Below are 23,012 nucleotides of genomic sequence, written 5' to 3' on the forward strand. Positions count from 1 at the left end.
GATCAGGCTGAGGGACTGGTAGACTGGGCGCTGATGATATCCATCCCTTGACAGAAGAGCCTAGGGCAAAACTGGGATTCATGCAAGTAGGGATTGCTCATTTCTGAGAATTAAGTCAAAACATTTTCTTCCTAATTAAACCTATCTTGAGATTTCAGTAGGAATTTCTGACATATGCTTGCTACTTAACACTCTTTCAGAGCTCAAGACTTCACTTCACTTCAGATCTCAGACTTCACTTCGGTTTGCTTAGTACAAGCTTGCTTCCTTCCCTCATGTTTTCATCTCTGCTTTGCTATACTAATACCTGCAAGCTATATGTGATATCCTAGGAACTGCTTTTCATAACTGCCACCTGTCCAAATAACCCATCCTCAGCACCAATCTTCTTTCATGGAACCACAGAATGGTTTAGATTGGAAGGGACCATAAAGATCATCTAGTGCCAATGTCCCTGTCGTGGGTAGGGATGCCTACACCAGGTCATTCAGAGCCCCTTGCAACCTGGTCTTGAACATTTCCAAGGACAGGGGGTCCACAGCCTCACAGTGAAAAGTTTCTTCCCATTATCTAACGTAAACCTGCCCTCCCTCAGCTTAAGACCATTCTCTCCTATCCTATCACCATATGCCCTTGTGGAAAGTCCATCTCTAGCCTCTTTGGAAGGCCCCTTTATGTCCTGAAAGGCTCCTGTAAGTCCTCTCTTTTTTTAAAGCTCAAATTCACTTGGACTTTTCTTGCCAGCCTGAAGAATGCTGCCTTGTATACCATCAGTTCATCTATGCTTTTTCCCCTCCAATTTATAAAATACACTTTTTCCCAGTAACTATCAACAACCAGGACTTTAATACTACTTTAGCAGTATGTACTTTAAGTAGTAAAGTATGTACTTTAGTAGTAGTGCTTTAGTTTTGTACTCTGAAGCATTACTACAAAATAGCTGTGAAATCCCACATTCCACCCTATGCTTCTACTCACATAACAATGTTAAATATGATAAAATAATATTTAACCTATACTTTTTCAAGATATGCAACTGTAATGGTGCAGTACCAGCCCTTCACATTTCACAGCTGACTGAAGAATTAAATAGGATTCTCCTTAACCCTCTCCAGCTTTGTCTAGATATTGGAAAAATGACAAACTAGGCTATGAAATGATTGAAATGATGCTATAAAAGCAGGATCTAAATAGGTCTAGGAACTCTCATTCTAATCCATGTTTTTCTACTCAATTTTGGTTTGCTCTGAGCAAATCCCTTATGAACTGCATGTTGAGATTTCTATAATGATCGAGTGAAGCAGTATTATTTATGGCATGATTTATATAACTACCTACATGTAGGAAGCTCCATACAGTGTATTTTTAGCATCAGATACTGAAGGCTTCAAAATAATGACAAAACCTGCATGTTTAAAGAAACCAGGTCACAGCTCAGAATTTAGCTTCCACTAAATGCAATTTCAAGGGGTTTCCTCTGTATACAGTTACAATTAAAACCTATGTGGACACCATGGAAGCCTTACCATCTTCCCCTAACATTGCAGAACTTGTATTGAAGTGGCATTGCAAGGCCTGTACTTTGAGCCCTGTGCAAAACACACAATAACAGGTGGTGTCCCCCTCAGAGAAGTTTCAAACCAAATAGGACTGATGAAGGACATGGGTGTGAAATGAAGAAACAAGGAGGTGGAGAGATTAATATCTACTCAGGCACCATCACTAAGTCTTGAAACAGGATCAAGCCTTCCAAGTCCCAGCACAATGCAGTTCTCCAACAACATTTAACAACTTCAGTGTCTCTGCACTTTCTGGCTGACACAGTACCCTTGCTTTAATGAAGATAATTACAGTGCTTTTCCTAGATTAATACTATGTGCCCTACAGCCACTAAAACCACACATCAACACTTTAGTCTTTAGAAGTTGCAGTACATGGTGTATATAGCAAAAAAAAAAAAAAAAGACACAACCAGTGCACAAAACAGAAAATGTTTTTAAAAAATCAGTTGTTTTTCTCAAGTCAAAAAAGAAGAGGAAGCCTTCTTACACTTGGGTTTCAAAGAAAAAAAAACAATTCCTTTTGAGCCTGAATAAACATTCAGTTCACATAGGTCTACCTTTACAAAAGGAAAAACTAATTTTTCTATAAAGGCTAACCAAGTATGGAAGGTTATTAAAAGAAATTATTTTGGACAAAGTAATATAAAAAACAAAGACTGAATGAGAGCACAAAAGGGAAATGGATCAAAACCATCTGCATGTCATGATACACATTACATTAAATATGAAATGCATTTGTTTTACTCTTCAGCTCCAGGCAGGTTTGACTTTTATTGCAACAAAAGAAAAACTAATGAACTCATGCAATTCACTAACTTAAAAGGTTAATAATGCACCTAAAATTTGGTCTATTTTTATTTAGGAGATAAATTTTGTTTAAGGATTCCTTTCTATTCCTAAATCAGAAGGGAAAAAACCTCACCCTGATTGCAGGATTAGATAGAGCATTATAACACTTTTGTTTCCTTAAGATAAAGTTCTTGTGGAAAATCTCATATATAAGTAGGGAAGATAAGACCAGCACTGCCAGCTTCACAGAAGTTTGTGCACATCTAGATGTGATTCTCATACAGTAAATGTCTATTATGCTTTGAACCCAGCTGGCTCAATACAAGCTGGTTTTCTTTGTGCACATGTTCAGGCTGCGACAAACTGTAAAACAGCCAACACAGACAGAAATTTGTGTTGTTACAAGATGTTACTTCTCTTTGTGGGTAAACCTGTAAACCTGAACTTGAAATTAGAAGGGATTCTGAGCTGTTTAAATATCCAGGCTCTTGAGCCACCTGCCAGCTGAAAGACAGACAAAGGGAGAAGAATAAAGCCTCTTTAACCCAAGGGAAAATGGTCATCAGCCTGCTGTACCACTTACAACACACAGTGTTCCATGGGGCTGGATGGAATCCACCCAAGGGCACAGCAGAGAAAGAGACAGTGGAAGAGATCACCAACTCACCTTCATTCATTTATCAGCAGCTCTGGCTCACCAGGGAGGTCCCAGACAAATGGAGGCTGGCAAATGGGCTGTCTGTCTGAGGAAGGAGCTGGGGAACTACAGATCTGTCAGCCTGATCTGGATGCTGGGGAAAATCACAGAGCTGATAATTTTGGAAAGGTGCACTCTTTGCTGCATAAGAAACTGGCTGGATGGCCAGACCCCAAGGCTGGTGGTGAATGGTGCTGCATCCAGTTGGCATCTGGTCACTGGTGGTGTCCCCCAGGGATCAGTACTGGATGAAGTCCTACCCAATACTTTTATTGATGACCTGGACACGGGGGTTGAGTGTACTCTTAGTAAATTCATGGCCTAAACAAACCTGGCCAGGAGTGTTGATCTCCTGAAGGACAGGAAGGCTCTGCAGGGGGATCTGGACAGGCTGGATCCATGGGCTGAGATCCAGCTGTATGAGGTCAACAAAGGTCAGGTGTCAGCTGCTGCACTGGGGTCACTCACAACAACCCCACACAACACCACAGGCTGGGGACAGAGTGACTGGAAAGCTGCCTGGTGGAGAAGGACCTGGAGGTGCCATCTGACAGCAGCTAAACATGAGCTGCATGTGCCCAGGTGGCCAAGAAGGCCAATGGCACCTGGCCTGTGTCAGCAATAGTGTGGCCAGCAGGAGCAGGGCAGGGATTGTCCCCCTGTACTCAGCACTGGTGAGGCCACACCTCGAATCCTCTGCTCATTTCTGGACCCCTTAGAACAAGAAAGACATTGAGGGGCTGGAGCACGTCCAGAGAAGGGCAGCAGAGCTGGAGAAGTGTCTGAAGCACAAGCCTTATGAGAAGCAGCTGAGGGAGCTGGGGTTGTTTATCCTGGACAAAAGGAGGCTTAGGGGGAATCTTATTGTTCACTACAACCACCTGAAAGGAGGCTGTAGCCAGGTGAGGGTTGATCTCTTATCCCAAGTAACAACTCATACGTCAAGAGGCACTCAAGAGCCTCAAATTGCTCCAGGGGAGATTTATATTAAATATTAGGAAACATTTCATCAATGAAAGGCTTGCCAAACATTAGAAGAGGCTCTGGGAAGTGGTGGAGTCACCAAGCCTGGAGTTACTTAGCAGACATACAGCCATGGCACTCAGGGTCATGGTTTAGTGGTGGGCCTGGGAGTGCTGCATTCATGGGCTCAACTGTAAGGGTCCTTTCCATGTTTCTAACAACATGGGGAGAAGGAATAAACCTGGCTAACCTTTTCACTGGCTCACCCTGGGTGTCTGGAATGGGCTGGATATAAAGTGCTTACAACAGGCAGGCCAGGACTCAATAATCCTGGCTATGTTGTTTATATTGTTGATAAGCCTGGATACTGAACCAACACAGAAAGTACCATTTCCTTGCAGGAAGAACAAAAAAAGGCAGGTTTGGTGAGCACAACCAGTCTGTCTCTATCGCTCTTTTTTCTGTTCTGGGGGAGAGAGACAGCTTCACAGGCACAAATGTACCACCTGTTGAAGCTTTCTCAGCTATTCCTTTTCTTCCCCCCTCACCTCTGCAACAGCTTGTGTGGCTACTACTGCTGCATCCAGTGCATGAATTCAAGGACAAGCAGACAAACCTTCACAAACCAACTATGCAAAGTCCTCCACCCATACCTGCCTCCTGAGACCAACATATGCCTGTGTCTGGCAAGGGTTCCACTGCAGTTTCAGCTATTTGGTTACACAATTTTAAAAGCTTTTCTAACCAGTTAAATGATGGCAGTTATACATGCTATACATCTTGAGCCTGTTTCTCAAATAGTTTTTCCTGCTTCACAACAGTGACTTTGAAAATAATCACTGTAAAGGAGTAAGGCAAGAGGGAAGAGGCAAAACATGGCATGATCCTGGACAGGCATGCACTTGCAAAGAGCTGCATCCATGGAGCAGTTACTGCCAAAGGTGCAATTACCATCTGGAATGGTAATTGCCCCAACACCTGCAAGGATGTAGTTTTACAGACTACAAAGCTGCTTTCTTCTGGTACTGTTCGTCCCTCCTCCCACGCAGGAAGTTGAGTAAGAGCATTCACATCAGAGCTGTCATTCACTGGAAGGAATGAAAAGCAACACACCTATGAAGGCAAGCCCACAGAATCTCTTAGATGGGACTCTCCTGTAACTCTAGACCCCCAGTGGTGTTAGCAGCTTGTGTTTTACTTTTATATTCAACTAGTTTACAGCTATACCAGTCCTGAACGTTAAGTTCAAAACAGTTGGACCGGCCAAACTCCTGCAAGTGGTTGCACTTTTACCAAGGTATAAAGATGCTTTTCAGTGAAACATAAAGCAAAGCTTGTTTACTTTCACTTCAAATAAAGTGTCCAAAAGAGCAAGACACCTTTTTTCCGGGGTCTTTTGGGCCAGTAAGCTGTAGAGTAAGAGTGGGAGAGAGGAAGGGGAGGAAAAGAGCTATTTTCTTCTCTTCTTTTCCAAATTCAGAAATCTGAAAAATGCTAACTCTCTCCACTGCCCCCTTTAGGCTCATTACAAATGATCATTTCTTCAGTGAAAATAAAATTTCTATTTTCAGATCTAATACTATTTTCTTTCAAAATACTGAAAATCAAAAGCAATTACAACCAGCTCTACTGTCTAGTACATTCACTTTCCCCTGGTGCAGGACCTTGAGGGGAAGCATCACATATAGAGAACTGCCCATATTTCATTAACAGCTCATGAAACAGAAGGCATACAAACATTGTGGGGCAGTATTGGAAGACACGACACTCAGAGTGACGACAACACCTGAAAAATGTAGAGCTCTACACTCCCCATAGCACATTTTAAGGTGAACACATTTTAAGATTTAGCAGTTTAACTAACTGGCAGTCTAATAGCTGATTAGTAATAAATACTAACCACAATAGAATGCCTGCATAAATTTTAACCCCAAAAAGCATAGCAAACTCTGGGTTGCAAAGGCAGCAAAAATCAACCAAAACCCTCTAATTTGCAATCTGGTGCACCTGTATGGCAGCCTGGGATAGGACTATGAAATGCCAAAGACTTTATGGTAGAATTCATTTTGCTGCTGGAAAACAGGAGTCTGCAATTGAACTTTCTTGGTGGGAATATCCCTCCCAAACTGCACTTGCCTCCTTGCTAAAAATAGCAAGTTTTTAAAAAATATTGTCTTAAAAAGGAATTAAATAACTGTCCCCAAGAGCAACAATGAAATCAGCAAATTACACAGTCCAAGAAATCAGTTGGTGTGATACACTTCTCTCCTTTTAGAAACCAACATGAATTGCCCAATACTGAGGTAACTGCAGTTTATCCCCTAGCAAATGCTTGTGAGGCTTCCCAAATCAGCAATTAGCATCTGTCCCATTGTGCTTCTCTGTCTAATATCTTATGCAAATTATACAATTTATAGCTTTGGATTTAATGTGTGGTTGCCAAAGAGTGCCCAAGGCAAGAGGAGCCTGCTGATTCAGGAATGCACCGCTCAATTGCCTCACCCTTGTGAAGCAAGTGACAAACTCATTCCACACATTTCTCCACTGAGGAGGAAATACTTGCTCTTGCTGCACCACATCTATATGAACAGGTGCAGCCAGCCCAGTGCTCCTCTCTTGGCATCCCAAAAAAGCAGAATGAAGCCAACTTCAGCCCAGAAGTCAAACAGCCAGAGTTAGAGGACTATGTCCAGGTGAAACATGTTGGTTTTTCTATGGGAGCACAGCCCATCATATTCAGGTCTGGCTGCACTGACTCAGGAAAACTTTGCCTCAGGTGGAAGCCCAAGACTTCACAGACTGCTTAACTCTCATGTTAACAGGTAAACATATGTGCTATGAGCCTTCCCCTGTGCTGGCCCTGCACAGGATGGATGTCTATTAACATTCAGCATGACCTCATTAAGATCCCTGGCTCAAACTGTCAGTAGCTGATGTTTTTCATTCTAAAGGAACACCAAAATCAGGAAGTACTGGTCTGGGAAGGCTACTGGGTTACCTACCCAAGCCCCACTGCATTCAGAGAAGACAAAATGCACCAACACTGGCAGATGTTCATCTATCCAGTCTGTTCCCAAAGCCTCTAGTACAGGAGATTAGTAACTACTCTGTTAGTTTGCCCCAGCACTATAACAGCCTCACTAGCAAAAATCCTACCCATACTTACTCCTTCTACCAGTGTTTAAACAGCACATTCACAGGCTTCCCAAGTGCTGACTAATGCTCAAAAGGTTCCTCTGAGGGAGCAGGGAGCTTTGGCTGGCATTTTAGAGATCAAGAGAATAAGCAGGGCTGTTGTCAAAGCCCTGAATCTCAACAATTAATAAGGTATTAGAGTATTAGGAAGAAATTCTTCACTGTGAGGGTGATGAGGCACTGGAACAGGTTGCAGAGATAAGTGGTGGATGCCCTATCCTTAGAAATGTTCAGGGTCAGGTTAGCCAGGGCTATGAGTAACCTGGTCTAGTGGAAGGTGCCCCTGCAAGCACCCCTGTTCTTGCACACCCCATGGCAGAGGGGTTGGAACTAGATGATTTTTAAGGTCCCTGCCAACCCAAACCATTCTATGATTCTGTGATTACAGATCCTTTAAATCTCAGAGGCCATGCCTTGCCCACAATGTTGCAAGTAGATTAATTGTATTACATTAAACCAGAACTTAGCACAGGATGGGGCTCATACTCGGTGTCCCTGCTACTTACCTGCATGGGTGTCCTGTCAACACACCAGTGCCTAAGCAAGGTGATGTGATAGAATAAACTCTCAGTTTTAAGTGAAGGAATTGCTTCAGTGAAGTTCAACTGTCCCACACAATCAAGATCTCAGTGGACCCTCAAACACTAAAAAAATACAGATAGGAAAAGATAAAGCTCTTCCTTAACATCTTCCATTGCCTTCATAGTGTGTTTAGCGTCACTTGCCAAAAAAAGCACCTCATTCAGAATATTCATTTGTCAGCAGATGGGTGGTGGGTACATGTCTGCAAGACTGATACTTTGCATCTCTGCAGGAAAGATTTCACTGCTGGCTGCTTGCTGGCAGTCAATCAGAGACAGAACAAACACCCACATAGCATCCTCAAGCTGATTAAGAAAGACCTGGGACATGAACACTCCCTCGTGTAGGAAACCCAATGCCACATCTAAAGTTAACACCCTCAGTAACAGCTGAGTGCTCCCTTCTCTCCTTGGCCCAGTAGACACCACAGAAGCTGGCAGCTGCACTGCAGCAAGGAAAAAGCTGCAGTTATTCTGATCATGGAATAGGCTTGTTAGGGTGGGCAGGTGGGTGAGACTGTGAAACATTATCTGTTCAATCATTTTCATAATTACATATGAGATAAATATTTCAACTGGTCAGTCTTCCTCATGATTTCGCCAAGGAGCAAGAGAGGAAATGAAACAAAGTGTTTCAGAAATTGAAAAGTCCCAGTGTGTTGAGTAACACCCTGTCCCAGACAATGCACCAGCGTGATCTGGAGGGTGACCTCCTTGATCTTCTAGTAGAATATGACCTGACAGAAAAACTTCTTCAAGAGTGTTCAGGACCATTTCCTCCCTCTCATGTATTACAAGGGCCTGTCCCACAAAGCCTCAGTTCTGTCCTCTCATGAACAGACTCCTCTGTCTCACTCTACAGGCTCTTAACACAGTAGAAGAGAGAGCTATCAAAGAAAAGAGTCATAATCACATCATCCAGCCATATTTCTGAAAGAATAACAGTTTTAACCTATCTGTCTCTGAGTTCCCATTTAACATGCTGAGTATTCATAATGATTTATATTAAATACCAAGACTTTATTCACAGGACAGTAAAAACACTAAAGAATTACTACTTGCATAAGGTTTAAAGCTTATGGAGTAGAGAAAGTGCTTTAAATCCTCACTGCAGTTTCAGGCCTTCTTGCTTCCCTGGAGATGAGAAACAAACACTGGAATTATCAAACCAAATAAGAACACAATTAAGCTGACACTGTGCTATCTCCATCTTTTCAACTTGGCAGTGGGTTTCAAACCGAAGCAAAGGGAATATATACTGTCCCCCAACACATCCCAACTTATGGAGTTCATAATTCATCATGGAGTTTCTTTTTAACACCCACAAGTCAGTACTATATACCACCAACTACAATGGTTTGTAAACCTCTCAAACCTAGTTGTGAATGTGTCCTACCTCTTTCAGTCCAGCTATGATCTTGGTTGATATTTTATGGCAAGTGCAGATCTATTCAATGAAACTCTAACTCTGACATGGTAGAGAAAAAGGGGAACATTTCTCCATTTATTCATGTTGTGTTTATTCAGGTTTTGTTCCACCTTTGCTGGCCTGAGATTGATTTTACTCTTCACTTGTGGCTGTCTCTTGGCATTGACCATGTCCCTTTTTTCAAGGATTCCTTTCACTTCCAATGCATATTTTTAAGTTCAGGAAAGCAGAACTGAAAGTAGTCTTTGGGAAAAATAAAGTTTTTTATTTACACAACTGTATGTTCAGCGTCTCCAGTGCTATTTTTGGCCACCACCATCTTTTTGTTTGATTCTGTTGGCATGTTCTCTTTTGACTACTGAGCCTGAGGGGGCAGAAGTTTCCAGTGAGCTTCCCAGTGTAACGCTGAGGTCTTTCCTGAGCAGTGAGTCAATGCATTAACAATGACGTTAACAATGCATGTCCATATTTATTTTTATATGCCCAAGAGACCACTATAAAGTGAATCTAACATTATGCTGACTCTTCACTGTCTTTTGGTAAGCCTGTTTGATAGTGCTGTCTCCCTTTGTCTGGAAAAAAACTAAACAATTTGGACTTAATCTAAAAAATTTCCTATCCTGTGTTGATCCCCCTTTGTCAGCATTAATAACAAAAGTCCTGAAATGCCACTTGTATGAGATGTTTGGTTTGCCAGATTGAAAGGAATTTATTTATCTTCTCCATGCCTTTGGTCTTTGTCAAGCACATTCTGATGCTTCAGTTTATTAAAGACCTGCCCTCTAAGGAGGGCCTTTTTTTTTTTTCTTTTGGACAGTTATCTCAATCTGCTGACTTGTGTTCAGATATCCAATTTCTAGCTGACAGTTTCCAAGAACTCTAATCAGAAGGCCTGGAGGCAACTAGAGCAACATGGACAGTGCCATTTGAGGGATACACAATTTCTATTATTCCAGCTATCAGTCAGCCCGACCTCAGTACCTGGTATGGTTATGGAGCAGTTTATACTGAGTGCCATCATGCAGCACCTACAGGATGGCCAGGGTACCACACCCAGCCAGCAGGGGTTTAGGAGGGATAGGTCGTGTTTGACCAGCCTGGTCTCTTCATGACCAGGTGACACTCCTGGTGGATGCAGGAAAGGCTGTTGATGCTGTCTGTTTGGACTCCAGCGAGGCCTTTGGCACTGTCTCCCACAGCACACTCCTGGAAAAGGCTTGGCCAGGAGCACTCTTTGCTGGGTTAGGAACTGGCTGGATGGCCGGGCCCAGAGAGTGGTGGTGACCAGTGCTGCATCCAGCTGGGGCCAGTCACCAGTGGTGTCCTCAGGGGTCTGTGATGGGACCAGTTCTGCTCAGTATCTTTATTGACGACATGGATGAGGGTATTGAGTCTTTCATTAGTAAATTTGTGGATGACACTAAGCTGGGAGTGTGTGTTGATCTGCTGGAGGGTAGGAGGGCCCCGCAGAGAGACCTGGAACGGTTGGATAGATGGGCAGAGTCCATTAAACTGATGTTTAATAAGTCCAAGTGGTGAGTCGTGCATTTTGGCCATAATAACCCCCAGCAATGTTATAGGCTGGAGACAGTGTGTCTGGACAGTGCCCAGGCAGAAAGGGACCTGGGGGTACTGGTCGACAGCTGGCTGGGCATGAGCCAGCAGTGTGTCCTGGTGGCCAAAAAGGCCAATGGCATCCTGGCCTGTGTCAGGAATAGTGTGGCCAGCAGGAGCAGGGAGGTCATTTTCCCACTGTACTTGGCACTGGTGAGGTCACATCTTGAGTGGTGTGTCCAGTTCTGGGCCCTCAGGTTGAGAAGGACGTTGAGACACTCGAGCGCATCCAGAGGAGGCAAAGAGGCTGGAGAGGGGCTTGGAACACAAACCCTGTGAGGAATGACTGAGGGAGCTGGGGGTGTTTAGCTTTGAGAAAAGGAGACTCAGAGGTGACCTTATCACTCTCTACAACTCCCTGAAAGGTGGCTGTAGTCAGGTGGGGGTTGGTCTCTTTCTCCAGGCAGCAGCTAATAGAACAAGAGGACACAGTCTTAAGCTGCACCAAGGGAAATACAGGTTGGATATCAATTTTTTATGGAAAGAGTGATAAAGTACTAGAATGGACTGCCCAGGGAGGTGGTGGAGTCACTGTCCCTGGATGTGTTTAAAAAAACCCCTGGATGTAGCACTTAGTGCCATGGTTTAGTTGAGATGTTAGGGCATGGGTTGGCCTCGATGATCTAGAAGGTCTCTTCCAACCTAGTGATTCTGTGTGATTCTGTGATTTTAACTCAATTTAACAAGCAGTGGTTCACTCTCAGTGTAGAGAACTAAACAGATTGTATATTTCCCTACAAATGGCAGGAGTTCTGAAACATGCTCCACATACACCTTGTCCACCAACAGGATATGAAGGGATGCCACACATAGTTGTGACAGTATTGCTTTTTCTTCTCAGCATAGCATCTTTTTGTTTTCATGTGGCAAAGCTGTCTCCTGCTGAACCTGCTTTGTTTCCTTTACACATAAAGGAAAGGTGTTCAGGATTGTTTCCTGAACCATCATTATTGATACTCCAGAGGTGCCAACTGTCTCCATACAGCCATATGAGCCCATGAATGCATTGGGATCTCTATTTCCACCCCACATGCAGCATTTATACATCAGAAAAACAAAATATCATCACTTTCCAAGCACTACTGCAAACAGGGCGTCCCAAACAGAGAGAAAAGCAAGATGTTAGCAGTGTAGTGCAATGAAAAGTTCATGACCTAGTGTAGAAGACTATCAAGCAACTGACCATAGAGGTTTCATTCCACTCATCATAAGCTATTCAAGAAATTCATACCATTTCAAGTCCCTCTCATCAACCTTTACACTTTCAGCCCCATCCACTCTAATTCCTGAAAGCCATTTGGCAAATTCATGAGGCAGACCCAATTACTGATGTCAAGAACATAAATGCACTCAAGCTTTCATGATTTTCTTTACTGATACACTCAGCAGGAACAGTTGCACAAAGCCAGCAGATAAGTGAAATGGGAGCCAATTTTAGATGGGATGTTATTGGCCCTAGTGGTAAAGGAAAGCATCCTCCCAGGCACTGTTACCATCAGCTGATTCCATGCAACGCTGATAAAGCCTTAAGGTCCTGCTGGACTCTGCATGAGGAGAGATTCTAATCTCACCAGGCTTACCACATGTTGGCTAGATACTTATCTGAGAAAATGTAAGGGATGCTAATTTTCTTGTCCACACCAGAAAAACACTGCTTCTTCAGGAGCAAAAGTGATATAAACACATTATACCAGAACTGAGTAATATTCTATCAGCCAAACCCTGGTTTCCAACTCAGATGAAAAGTCCCATTTTTCAAGACTTATTTCTTGACCTTTGATCTTGTGACAATATGAGTAGAAACACTGTGAAAAGCCACTTACTGCAAAAAGTATTCCCAGTTAAGTTTTACATCTATACTCTGAGCAATTTATCTTTCAATGCTCCTTCATTACTTTTTCTAGCACCCAGATACTTGGGAAATTTGGATGTCAGCCAAGGAAATTTCTGCTCAAGAGGATCAGAATAGCTTGAAACACAACCATGCTGGAATTTAAAACATCTAGTTTATTCAGTGAAGACTTCATCATGACAAGAAGAATCCCTGCTCCTCTTTTCCTGATTCTAGAGAGACAATAATACTCAAGAATTAATCAATGTTCTGTTCATAAAATCCAAACTGGAGATGTCTTAGGAATGCCCTATGACCACAGAGTGCAGTCATGGCTTAATTTTTTATCCCATAAAATGCAGATTCAGTCGATGTGCAGATCCACCCATGCCCTTAACACAAAATTCATAGAAGCTCTCACCTAAATAGACAGAAACCTTTTCACTTTTTCAGCTTTATCAAGTAGAAAAATGCTTTGAAATTATGCATGTAGACGTAAAACAAAAGTTTCCAACACTGGTATGCAATAAATGGATAAAAGGTCCAGCCTTGTTTCTTCACAGATTCAGATAAGCAAAAGAGAGTGAAAGTGGGGTTCAGATTCCTCATATCTGGTCAAAAAAGCACATGAGAGATAAAGAGTGCATCCAAAAATAACATCTGAACTTTACAGGCAGGCTTATTTTGAAAGCTCAGTGGCCATTAAGACTACTGGGATCCAAGATGAGGATTGTTTGTTGGTTCAAGCTCTGACTGGCACACTGTGAGACAAAACAATAAAATGTTTTCTGTATAATTTTCTGGGCTTTGTGCCCATTGGCCTGCAGAGTCACTCGAACAGCCCCAAGCTGATGGATCTCAGGAGGCCAGTGGCAGCAGGCTGGCTGACTGCCATGCCTGGCTAGGAGAACAGGGACTGTGCCCATCATACCCACAGATGCCCCCAGCTCCCTCCTACCTATGCTGGGACAGAGATCACAGCTCAAAATAATGAAAATCTGAAGGGGGAGAGGAGAGGCAGGAAGGGAATGGAGAGCCTGTTCATATTTTCTGATAATGAAATTGCTAAGTTTCAACAGTCTTACCCTGGAAAATCCTTTTGTAAACTGCTTTAACAATAGCAAGACATGGTACATGACAGAAGATTCCAGGTTCCTTTTGGGGCTTCCCACTTTCTTTTCCTGCCACCTCTCTCAGGGCAGGATTAGTACTTTGGAAGCAGCTGTCTAGTTTCAATTTCAAAGCCAGGGCTTGTTATCATAACACCAACATGCTGATGTCTCTTTGTTATCCTCCTCCTAGGTGAATGAATGAGCTTTTATGAGAAAGATGGCAGGTGACACTTCCCTGGGGCAAATGTCCCACTGTGCTTCCAGTTTCACAGAGCAGGACTGAGGCCCACCAGGTGCTGGCAGCTGGGTACAGAGACTGCCATGTGGAACACTGCTGTGAGCTGAGGCACTTTGGGCAAACTGCTTACAGTCACAGACAATATCAATTCCATTCCAACTCCTTCCTTCCACACAGGTGTGCTAGTTTTCAGACAGAAATTAAAATCCAGTGAGTGAACATTCACCACACATTTCCAGTGAGGTAATAAGACAGAAAGAGAGCATACAATCAACAAGGCAGGGTTCTGCACCCAAAAATTGGCGTGGTTATTTACAGTAGCTGACATCTGCCCTCTAACTAAAGATACCTTACTGATATGTTCCTACATAAAAAAGTGACTGCCAGGTGGGTGATTAAGAGGCATTAAAGTGGAAGAAAAATCTAGCTTCAATTTAATAGGAGCTTCAAATAAAAATAAGAGGTGTCTGAAGTTGACCTGTGTGACTACTCTTCTCTTCCCTCTGACCGAAACAGCTCTGAAAAGTAGGCCACAGCAAAAAGAGGCTACAATTTCAAAAGGTGAATGCCTAAAGCTATGTATATACAGCTATTTTCATGCACTTTTAACTGGGTGGCCTGATTTTGAGAAGCTCTAAGTATGCACTGCTCCAACAATGTACACGTTCCATAATGTCCAAAAAACCCAGCCCTGACTATCTGCTTTGGTGTTGAATTGTAAATGCAGTTTTCTACTCAGCAACAGGTCCACACTTTCTGTTAGAACAATACCTCCACAGCTTGCTTGGCACAGAGACTTGCTGTATGGGAGTAGGGTTTGTACACCTGGAGAAGAGTTTCTGCCAAAAACAATGGCAGGCAGATGAGTGCCAGGATGCACAGGGGTGACACTCCATGTCCAAAATCACACAGCAAGGCAGAACCAGCAGCAAGTAGAAAACCCCAAGCCCTAAATCAAATGAATTACTCATTTCATCACACTGAGCTTGCCTCATAATAACAAAAGATACATGCAGCTGTGAGAGAAGTATTTCTAAGACAGACAGAATCTGATAAAAAGAAATCCAGGGAATAGAGAAGGATGCTGTAATCTGTTCTGTAATACCCCCCAAAATGAGAAAGAAGCACATACAGCAGCAACTGCATCTCATATAATAGCAAACAATCAAACATAAATAATTTTGATTACATGCCAGGATGAAAATATTGAGGCTAAAGGATTGTAAACTGTTTAGAGTGTCCTGAGGAAATAGCTCCCATGCTTCAAAGACAACTGCTAGAAAGAAAGAAATTAAGGAGCTGCAGCTTGGTTCATGCAGGAGTTCTCTTTTCTAGAAGAGTTCCACAAAGACTATTGTCTGTACAAATTTTAGATTTCTAGCTAAATTTAAGAACAACAAAATTTTAAAACAATGGAAGAAAAAGCCAGGAGCGAGTGGTTAAGGAAATGAACTTCAGGGTCTGCAAGTTCAAACGTTATCAGAGAAACCAATAAGTCACTTGAGACAGAAGAGGAAGCTGAGCAGCAGATGGGAACACTAACTAGATAGCACAATGAGTGAGTAGCATGTTTACTTTACTTTTCATTTAAGTTCCTTCAATTTGGATTATTACTTGTAAGATATGTAGGGAAATTCAAAAGTTTTCAGTCTTTAAACAAAAATGTAATAAGAAAAGCTTACTTAGAGTCCAGTCACAGTGATCATCCATTACCATCTTAAGCATAATTTTAAGTGTCAGATTTTGAATTTCAAACCTGAGGGGTCACAACTTTTCAGCACACATCAGAAAATTTACTTATTTTCATTAGATTAGAGCTTTAAAAAGGCTGACACAGTTCCAACCATACAACACCCTGTTAAAAATGAAATTTTTACTAAATGATGCTCCTAATCTTTCACCAAACATCACTGAAACTGATCAAGAGCACTTTTATGTAAGAAGCAATTCTTCAGAGACAAGTAAACAAAGCAATACAACTACTGAGAGAACAACTGTGACACCAAAAAAATCTATTCAGTGATTCATTTCAACATACACCTCAAGGCTATACAGGACACTAGATGGAATGCAACCTTTACTTTTTCAAATCTTTTTTTGAAAATATTCAGCAGGTTGCAGAATAACCTTATTTGTTATAAGCTTGCACTCCAAATAACAGAGACCAGGAAAAAGAAGAAGTCACAGCTCCAGCCAGACTATTGATTCCAAAATAGAATCCATTAAAATAAATGGTTTTTTGTCCCAGAAGAGAGTCCTACTTCCTTCCAAGGGAGATATCACTGTCTATACCAAATAAAGCCACAGTCCTAGCAAATCACCTCAGCACTGCTAGGAGCATGCCAGCACACCAGGTTCAAGGTGCATCCTGGAGCAGGTTGCTCAGAGAGGTTATGCAGTCTCCATCTGTGGAGAAACACAAAAACCCAACTGGACATGGGCCTGAGGAACCTGCTGTAGAGATCCTGCTTTGAACAGGGACTTGGACTGTATATTCTCAAGAGGCCTTTTCCAACTTCAGTGACTGGGCAGGTCTGTGAACCTTCTATTTCCACAAGGAGTGAGTGGTTACTGTGTCAGACTAGGACATGGAAAGCCCTGGCTCAACCCCAGGCTTTCCCTCAGACCACAGGCACAACTCTCCCCACCTCAGTTTCTTCAGCAGCCACAGACAAGGAGGTGCCTCAGCCACAAAGTGTCTCAGCAACCATTCTCAGGAGGCTGGATCAAAGTGCTCCTCACTCAGACACTTGACGCCATCAAGAGCAGGATATGGGACTTTCAGAAAGCCTAACAATGTCCACGTGCCCAGTCTAGACACTTCAAATAGGGATTCCCTTTTTCAGGAAGCATGGAGAATTCTCTGGCAAAAGGACAGTGACTTGGACATCTGAAAAATAATTAAAATCAAACTGTTTATAGACTATGGGGGCCCTACTGCTGCAGAATGCAGCCACCTCAACAGAGCACTCTCTCTTTAACTTAACTGGTGCAAATCTTTAGTTATACAGTTGTTGTAAGGTCTACAAGGTTAAAATAAAGTGTAAACTGAGGATCATAAATAAAAACTATACTTCATTTATAGTTACTTAAAAACATTACTGAAATAGAGGCAATAATCACTGAAATCCAAAACTGATCTATAAATAAAAACTGAATTTTCTTTTGAAAGACTTTGAATAGCAGAAGGCTTCTCCTTACATATAAACTCAACCCTCCTGAGTTCACAGCATTCCTTCAGAAGAGACAATTCCTGACACTGAACTTAACCCATCACATTAGTTTTGTATCCTGTGATAAAAAAGGCTCTCTAGTTACAGCTAAAGACTAGGATATTATTTTCTTAGTAGTTACTTCCATCATGAAATTCCAGAACAATAAAGACGTGGCTCCTAAGAGTTCATGCCATTCACAGTTCATGCTTCTTATTTGGGTTTTCTAAGTGCTCATGGCCTTGGGATATGAGATGGTAGCTGCAACAGAGGAAACATAACTTAGCAGGTGAAAACAAGGAAGGGTAGAAAAACCCACAGCAGTGCCTAGAGTGGTGTAAGTTTTCTCTTACTGCAGATCATCATGTGCAGGAATACAGAGGCTGATCTACTTAGGCCAGAACAAGAAGTTAGACAATTATTAATCTCTCTCGAGATTTCCCTTGCTAAATACAGAGTTGGTTCAAGGTCTTGGTCATGGATTATGAGACAGAAATAAGACTGGGGAGGAAAGTGCTGGGGGGAGGGGGACAGAGGGTCAGGGAAAATAATGGTTACCAAACACTGCAGCAGCCAGTGACAACAGCTTAGGCCATCCCTTACTTCATTCCTCAACTTTATTAACAGCTTCTTTTTGAATTGTCAGTTTTACCTGATTACAAATTTCCTTTTTCTTTTTCCTCCTTAAGGGCTTATTTATTTTTCTCATCAGTTTGACCAAAGCAGGCTGAAATATGCGGAAGACAAACTACTTGCAAAAACTGGATGTCCTCCCAAATATATTGTTCTCACAGGGATAACAATAGCACTGATAGCAATTTAAGAAATAAAAGAACAAAACCAAACTCTACTGAATCTCTGTGCTGTTAGAACAATATCCCAATCACTCCCTCAGTGCACAGGTTTCCCTCAGCACCTTTCTCCCACTCACAAACAGCAACAGCCACTGCAAAACAAAATCATTCTAAACTAATTGAGGATTTTCTCCCTAAGACATTCCAAAAGACAAGAGGGAGTGCTGTGAATTATTATTCTTATTTCTACACAAGAATGGTGCCAGTGTGGTCAGGCAGGTTATATGCAAATAATATGTCCATAAATCCACAACTATAAAAAAACAAATTGCTGAGCTCCTTACCCGCCCATCAAGACAGTGATAACACTATCTCAACCATAGTATCTTCATTAGAACATAGTTCAGAAATGCAATTTCCCACCATTACAGTCATCTAACATATGAAAGAGTTACTTCAGAGCTATTCTAGATTTAAATTCAAAAGCCAATAAATGTTTCAAGAACATGACAGCAGCAGAAGTAAAAAGGGAATGAAAGACTAACTAAACCCAACAGCTGCAATGGTTAAAATGAGAAGGTAACACAACTATTCATGTAGAAAAGGCATGACTCCTAACATGGAATACAACTCAAATGATACCAGTTAAGGGCAATAGTTTATGTCAGGTAACAAGCCGGCACCAGACGTGCATTTATGTTCCTCCTAGCAATTAGCTTGTGCAATAGGCTTCCAGTACTTCTCAAAGACCTTAGCTCTATTTACACTTTAATTTCTTTTGATTCTTTCCAAAACCAATTTTTCTTCTTCTCCCTCAGTTTCAGGCCTCAGGAATCTTACTACAAGCTGCTGAGTTTGTACAGTCATTTCAATTTACCAGCACACAACAAGAAGACAATGTTTTCCAGAAGATTTCTGAGAGTGCTCACTGTGGTAAACATGCTCCCCATTAAATCCACATCGTATTTTTAATCAGTTACAAACCTCCTTCGTGTATATGGAAAAAGAAGAGCACGGCATTCCAGAGGGCAGTCCTGTGACACAGGAATGCTTCAGTGTTTGTGCTCCCATGGAGAGACAATGCAAAGGCACAAAACCACTATTTCAAACTTCACCTCCAGCCTCCAGTAGCTTTCTTCTCTAGTCACAGTAACAGCCTCCAGGGAGCACAGTCATTGGCCTACCTTGCATGTACGCCTCTATTCGCCGAATGAGCTCATACGACTTGGATCGGTCCAGAAGTGTACGGATAGCCGGGAGGGGGTCTAGGATAATGGTTTCTGGATGAGCATCAATGTACTCCTGCAAAACAATATGTAGGGAAAAAATGGCATTAGGTTGGCTGAAGAGTGTAGAAAAATAATGAGAAGAAAAAATAATGGGGAAGAGAATATAATGTTAAAAGTCCAGCTTCTCTTCAAGAGGAGCCAAATGGACTTTGGCAATGCAGAAAGTCCCCAGACAGTCAAAACACTGACACTTGAAACAAACACAAATGTGACAGCTAACTGGTTTAGATGGCAAATTCCTCCTCTAGACTCCATCAGTAGCAAAACCTGGGCTGCAACCACATTAGCTCACAAGGGAGCCAGTGGCAAAGTGCCACAGTAAGAACTGTGAGCAGGACTGAGAAAAGCCATTAGGACAAGAAAGATGGCACACAGCTATCTTGGGGTCAGCCTTGCATTCAATTACTGCATGTGAACATCACAACTATCTGAACTAGGCTCAGAAATACATCTGCATTCTTTTATGTTGTTTTTATTGCTGTCTTCTAGCTGGGCTGAAGACAGTGTTAAGGGCTGAATGATAAGGGCTGAAATTTTTTTTGGCAGAGCTGAAGAGATTGCTGCTTCATTGTGTCTTCATTGCTTGCTACTTCTCTATGCTTATACTCTCCTTTTCTGACTACAAGAACAAAGTAAAGTTAATGACCTCATGGACCTTCATCTGTCTGTTACCACACTGTCTTTCCCAGCCCACTGAGAAGATGAGCTCTTTACAGACAGCCCATATCCTGATGGGGCAGGAGGCAGGCACAGCACCCAGACTGAACATGGAACAGCTCTGAAAGGTGGCCTCAGCAGAGCTCTGACAGCAAGCCTCCTGATGTGTGCACGAGTTCTTCCTTTTACACAGTGGTGACCACTCATCTGCCTTGACCAGTCTCTGGTTCCACCCTGACTTCAGGCTCCCTGGACTTCCATCCTGGCCCAGCCCCTACTGTGCACATACTGATCCTTCCCTTCCCACATACATTCCTCCTGCCTGTGGACTCCACTGCCTTTACTGCCCGCCCAGGACAGAATGATTTTTCTGTCTCTTAGCTCCTTGTGTATCTTCCTGATGCTCACCTCAGCACTGAGAGCTATCCTTGCTTCCCCAGGACTCATGTATTCTACTTGCTCATTTGGCTCATGTTACTCTGTTTTCAGAGGGAGCCTGGCTTTTTTATGCTTTCAGTAAGGGAACCTCACAGTGCTTTATTTCTAATGGCAATAGCCCTAAACCATATTTAAAGATCATCCAAGCACTAAGCTTGCCACAGCATAACAAAGTTTACCAGGAATAAGGCACAATCTCAAGGCCATTCTACACCAGTCAACATGTCAAGAGAAACAAGCATCTAAGCTGACTTTCCAGTGACTTATTTCTCATCCTGTTGCCTTAAGGAGTCTCCAAAAAGCTCTGTATGGCAAACATGAAATAACTGATGAAGATGAGGTAGGTGGGAGCTGTTTCCCAAAAGCCATTTAGAGTCTGGAGAACTTTAACAAATTACTATAATGTCAAGAAGAACTGCACTGAATACAAGACAACAGCCCCTTCAAATGCACAACAAAGGCTTTTGAGCTTTGAGCAGATCAGCTTTCTTTACAAAACAAGGAAATTTCTCAGCATTAAACCTATGTTAGGTACTATTCTCCAACTCTTCTCCATTTCCAGGCCTAGGAACTTGGACAGTCAGAAAGCACAGGAATGGCAAAACTCAGAGCAGTGAAAATCTGTGTCATCTAAGGAAAGACCTTGAACTTGAAGTATCTCTTAGAGCTCATCTGGGGACAGGCCACACATCTCTCCTTTTAACTGAATCCAGAAACAGCCTCTTTTCAAAGGGACTCTCAATGCAGAACAAGGTCAGTGTATTTGTATGTATCCTTTCTGTTTGAACACAGCTAGAGATTAACTGCTGAAGCTGTGCAGGGGCATCCAGCTTCCCCTTGGGCTTTTAGGCTGCCAGCCCTCTCCCAGTCTCCCACACCTCTCACCAGTACATGCAAACAAAAGTTTCAATACCCATGCACAGAAAACTACTTTAAATAAGTAATTAAAAGATCTGAACCTTATACCAATTGTCTACAACAGGAAATTACAATAAGAAAAGTCAATTTTGTTAGTTTCACAGGAACAATTATGGTAGCTGATGTGAAACCTTTCATAAACTTTGATTCTTTAGTACAAACTGCTGCACACACCATGTACTACGAGCATCCTCAGTTTTCCAAGCCATATACTTTGTCTAGAAGGCAGGAACTGGGGTAGTTTGGTTTTCTTTCTTACCAAGAAGGCAGAACTGTAGCACCACTAAGTGACCTGTGAAGATCACTTAAGAGACTGGAGAATGCTTGATGTAGCCTAAGTAACAGCACCCCCATAGCACAGAGTGGAAATACAGATCTGCATAAACATAATACACATCTGCATAAACATAATACACATCTGCATAAACATAATGCACATCTGCATAAACATGTAGGGTTTCTGCCTAATTATTTTGAAAGCAGATGAGCTACTATAGACATGAACTTGAAAATGAAGCAGTTGAAGAAGGAGTACAGCACAACCTTTCAACTTTGAACCTCCAAGTCTTCTCTCGTCCATCCTGCAAAACAACTCTGCTCTTACTTTGGTGGATTTACTAAAGACATATCCAACAGCAGATTCCAACCACCCAGGCAATAATGTGGAAGATATTTAGGCTTTCCAACAATAGATTGAAAGGGATCAGTCCTTGGGCTGCAGTTCAGCTTGACCCAGACAACATCTATATTTTCCTCTTTCTAATCTTTGACATAATAAAAGCAAACAAGAAGAAACAAGGAATTTTAGCAGATCGTCCTTTGTTTGTATTCCAGGCCTGGTGTTAAGTCATACTTTGTACCAACCCCATTACTGGCAGAAGGCCAACAATGAAACTTGAAATAAGAGAGAGACCAAATATTTCATGTTCCCTATTAAACACCTTTGGATATAATCCAGCAATTAAAAAAATAATTCCCTTGAGAAGCCTGTGTATAGATGAGAATAGAGCTGCTTGTCATTTTACCCAAAAAAGGTAGCTAATGATTTTTCAAAATATTTTAACAGAAAGTTGATACAGTATCTACTGGAAATAATAGGTCATTAGATAATAAGAGACTCACTGATTCATTGACTTGCTTTATTACTAAGTAATAAAACTTAGATAATGTTTTGTTTAATATTAAACAAAGTTCCATAAAAAATATTCCAAAAGAAAACAAGTAAGCAAAAGAAACAATAATGCCATTTGGACTTGTGCTTTCCCACATACAGAAACATGACAATGACTACTTGTAAAAACATGTCAACATTTTCCAAGGGAGAAAGAGATGTAAACACAAGCTTGTCTAAAGCTTGCATCAGATTTAGATTTAAAAGCTCCTTTTTGTTGTCTTAGGCTGTGATGGTCTCTTTTCAAGGATTCCTCCTTCCAAAAGGAAGGCAAATATGTATTGGGTCTCAATAAATGCTCACCTCAAAATTGTTTGTCTCTAAATGTAAATGAAATTTCTGCAGTGGTTAGGAGGAATGAGGGGTATGGCAAGGGGAAGGGAGAACTGATCTTCTCTGTTACATTTCTATTCTCTGTATATCTCAAAGAAACTTTCTGAGTATTCAGCTGCCCTGTGTAGCCTTCAGAAGTCTTTTGCTCCTTCATCTTGCAAATCCTACCCACAGGAAGCTATTCTAACC

At 42.0% G+C, this 23,012-nt stretch overlaps 1 protein-coding gene across 9 annotated transcripts in view; it reads right to left on the bottom strand.

The window, feature by feature from the left end:
- ITPK1 (inositol-tetrakisphosphate 1-kinase) overlaps positions 1-23,012 on the bottom strand; it is a 139,467-nt gene that overhangs the window by 43,750 nt on the left and 72,705 nt on the right. For all 9 annotated transcript variants that reach the window (XM_050974667.1, XM_050974670.1, XM_050974673.1 and 6 more), the window contains one exon: positions 19,202-19,319. In XM_050974667.1, the coding sequence (XP_050830624.1) occupies positions 19,202-19,319 (118 nt within the window). The remainder of the gene's footprint in view (positions 1-19,201; positions 19,320-23,012) is intronic.

The sequence above is a fragment of the Serinus canaria genome, chromosome 5 (assembly GCF_022539315.1).
Source record: "Serinus canaria isolate serCan28SL12 chromosome 5, serCan2020, whole genome shotgun sequence".
In the NCBI taxonomy this organism is placed as follows: Eukaryota; Metazoa; Chordata; class Aves; order Passeriformes; family Fringillidae; genus Serinus; species Serinus canaria.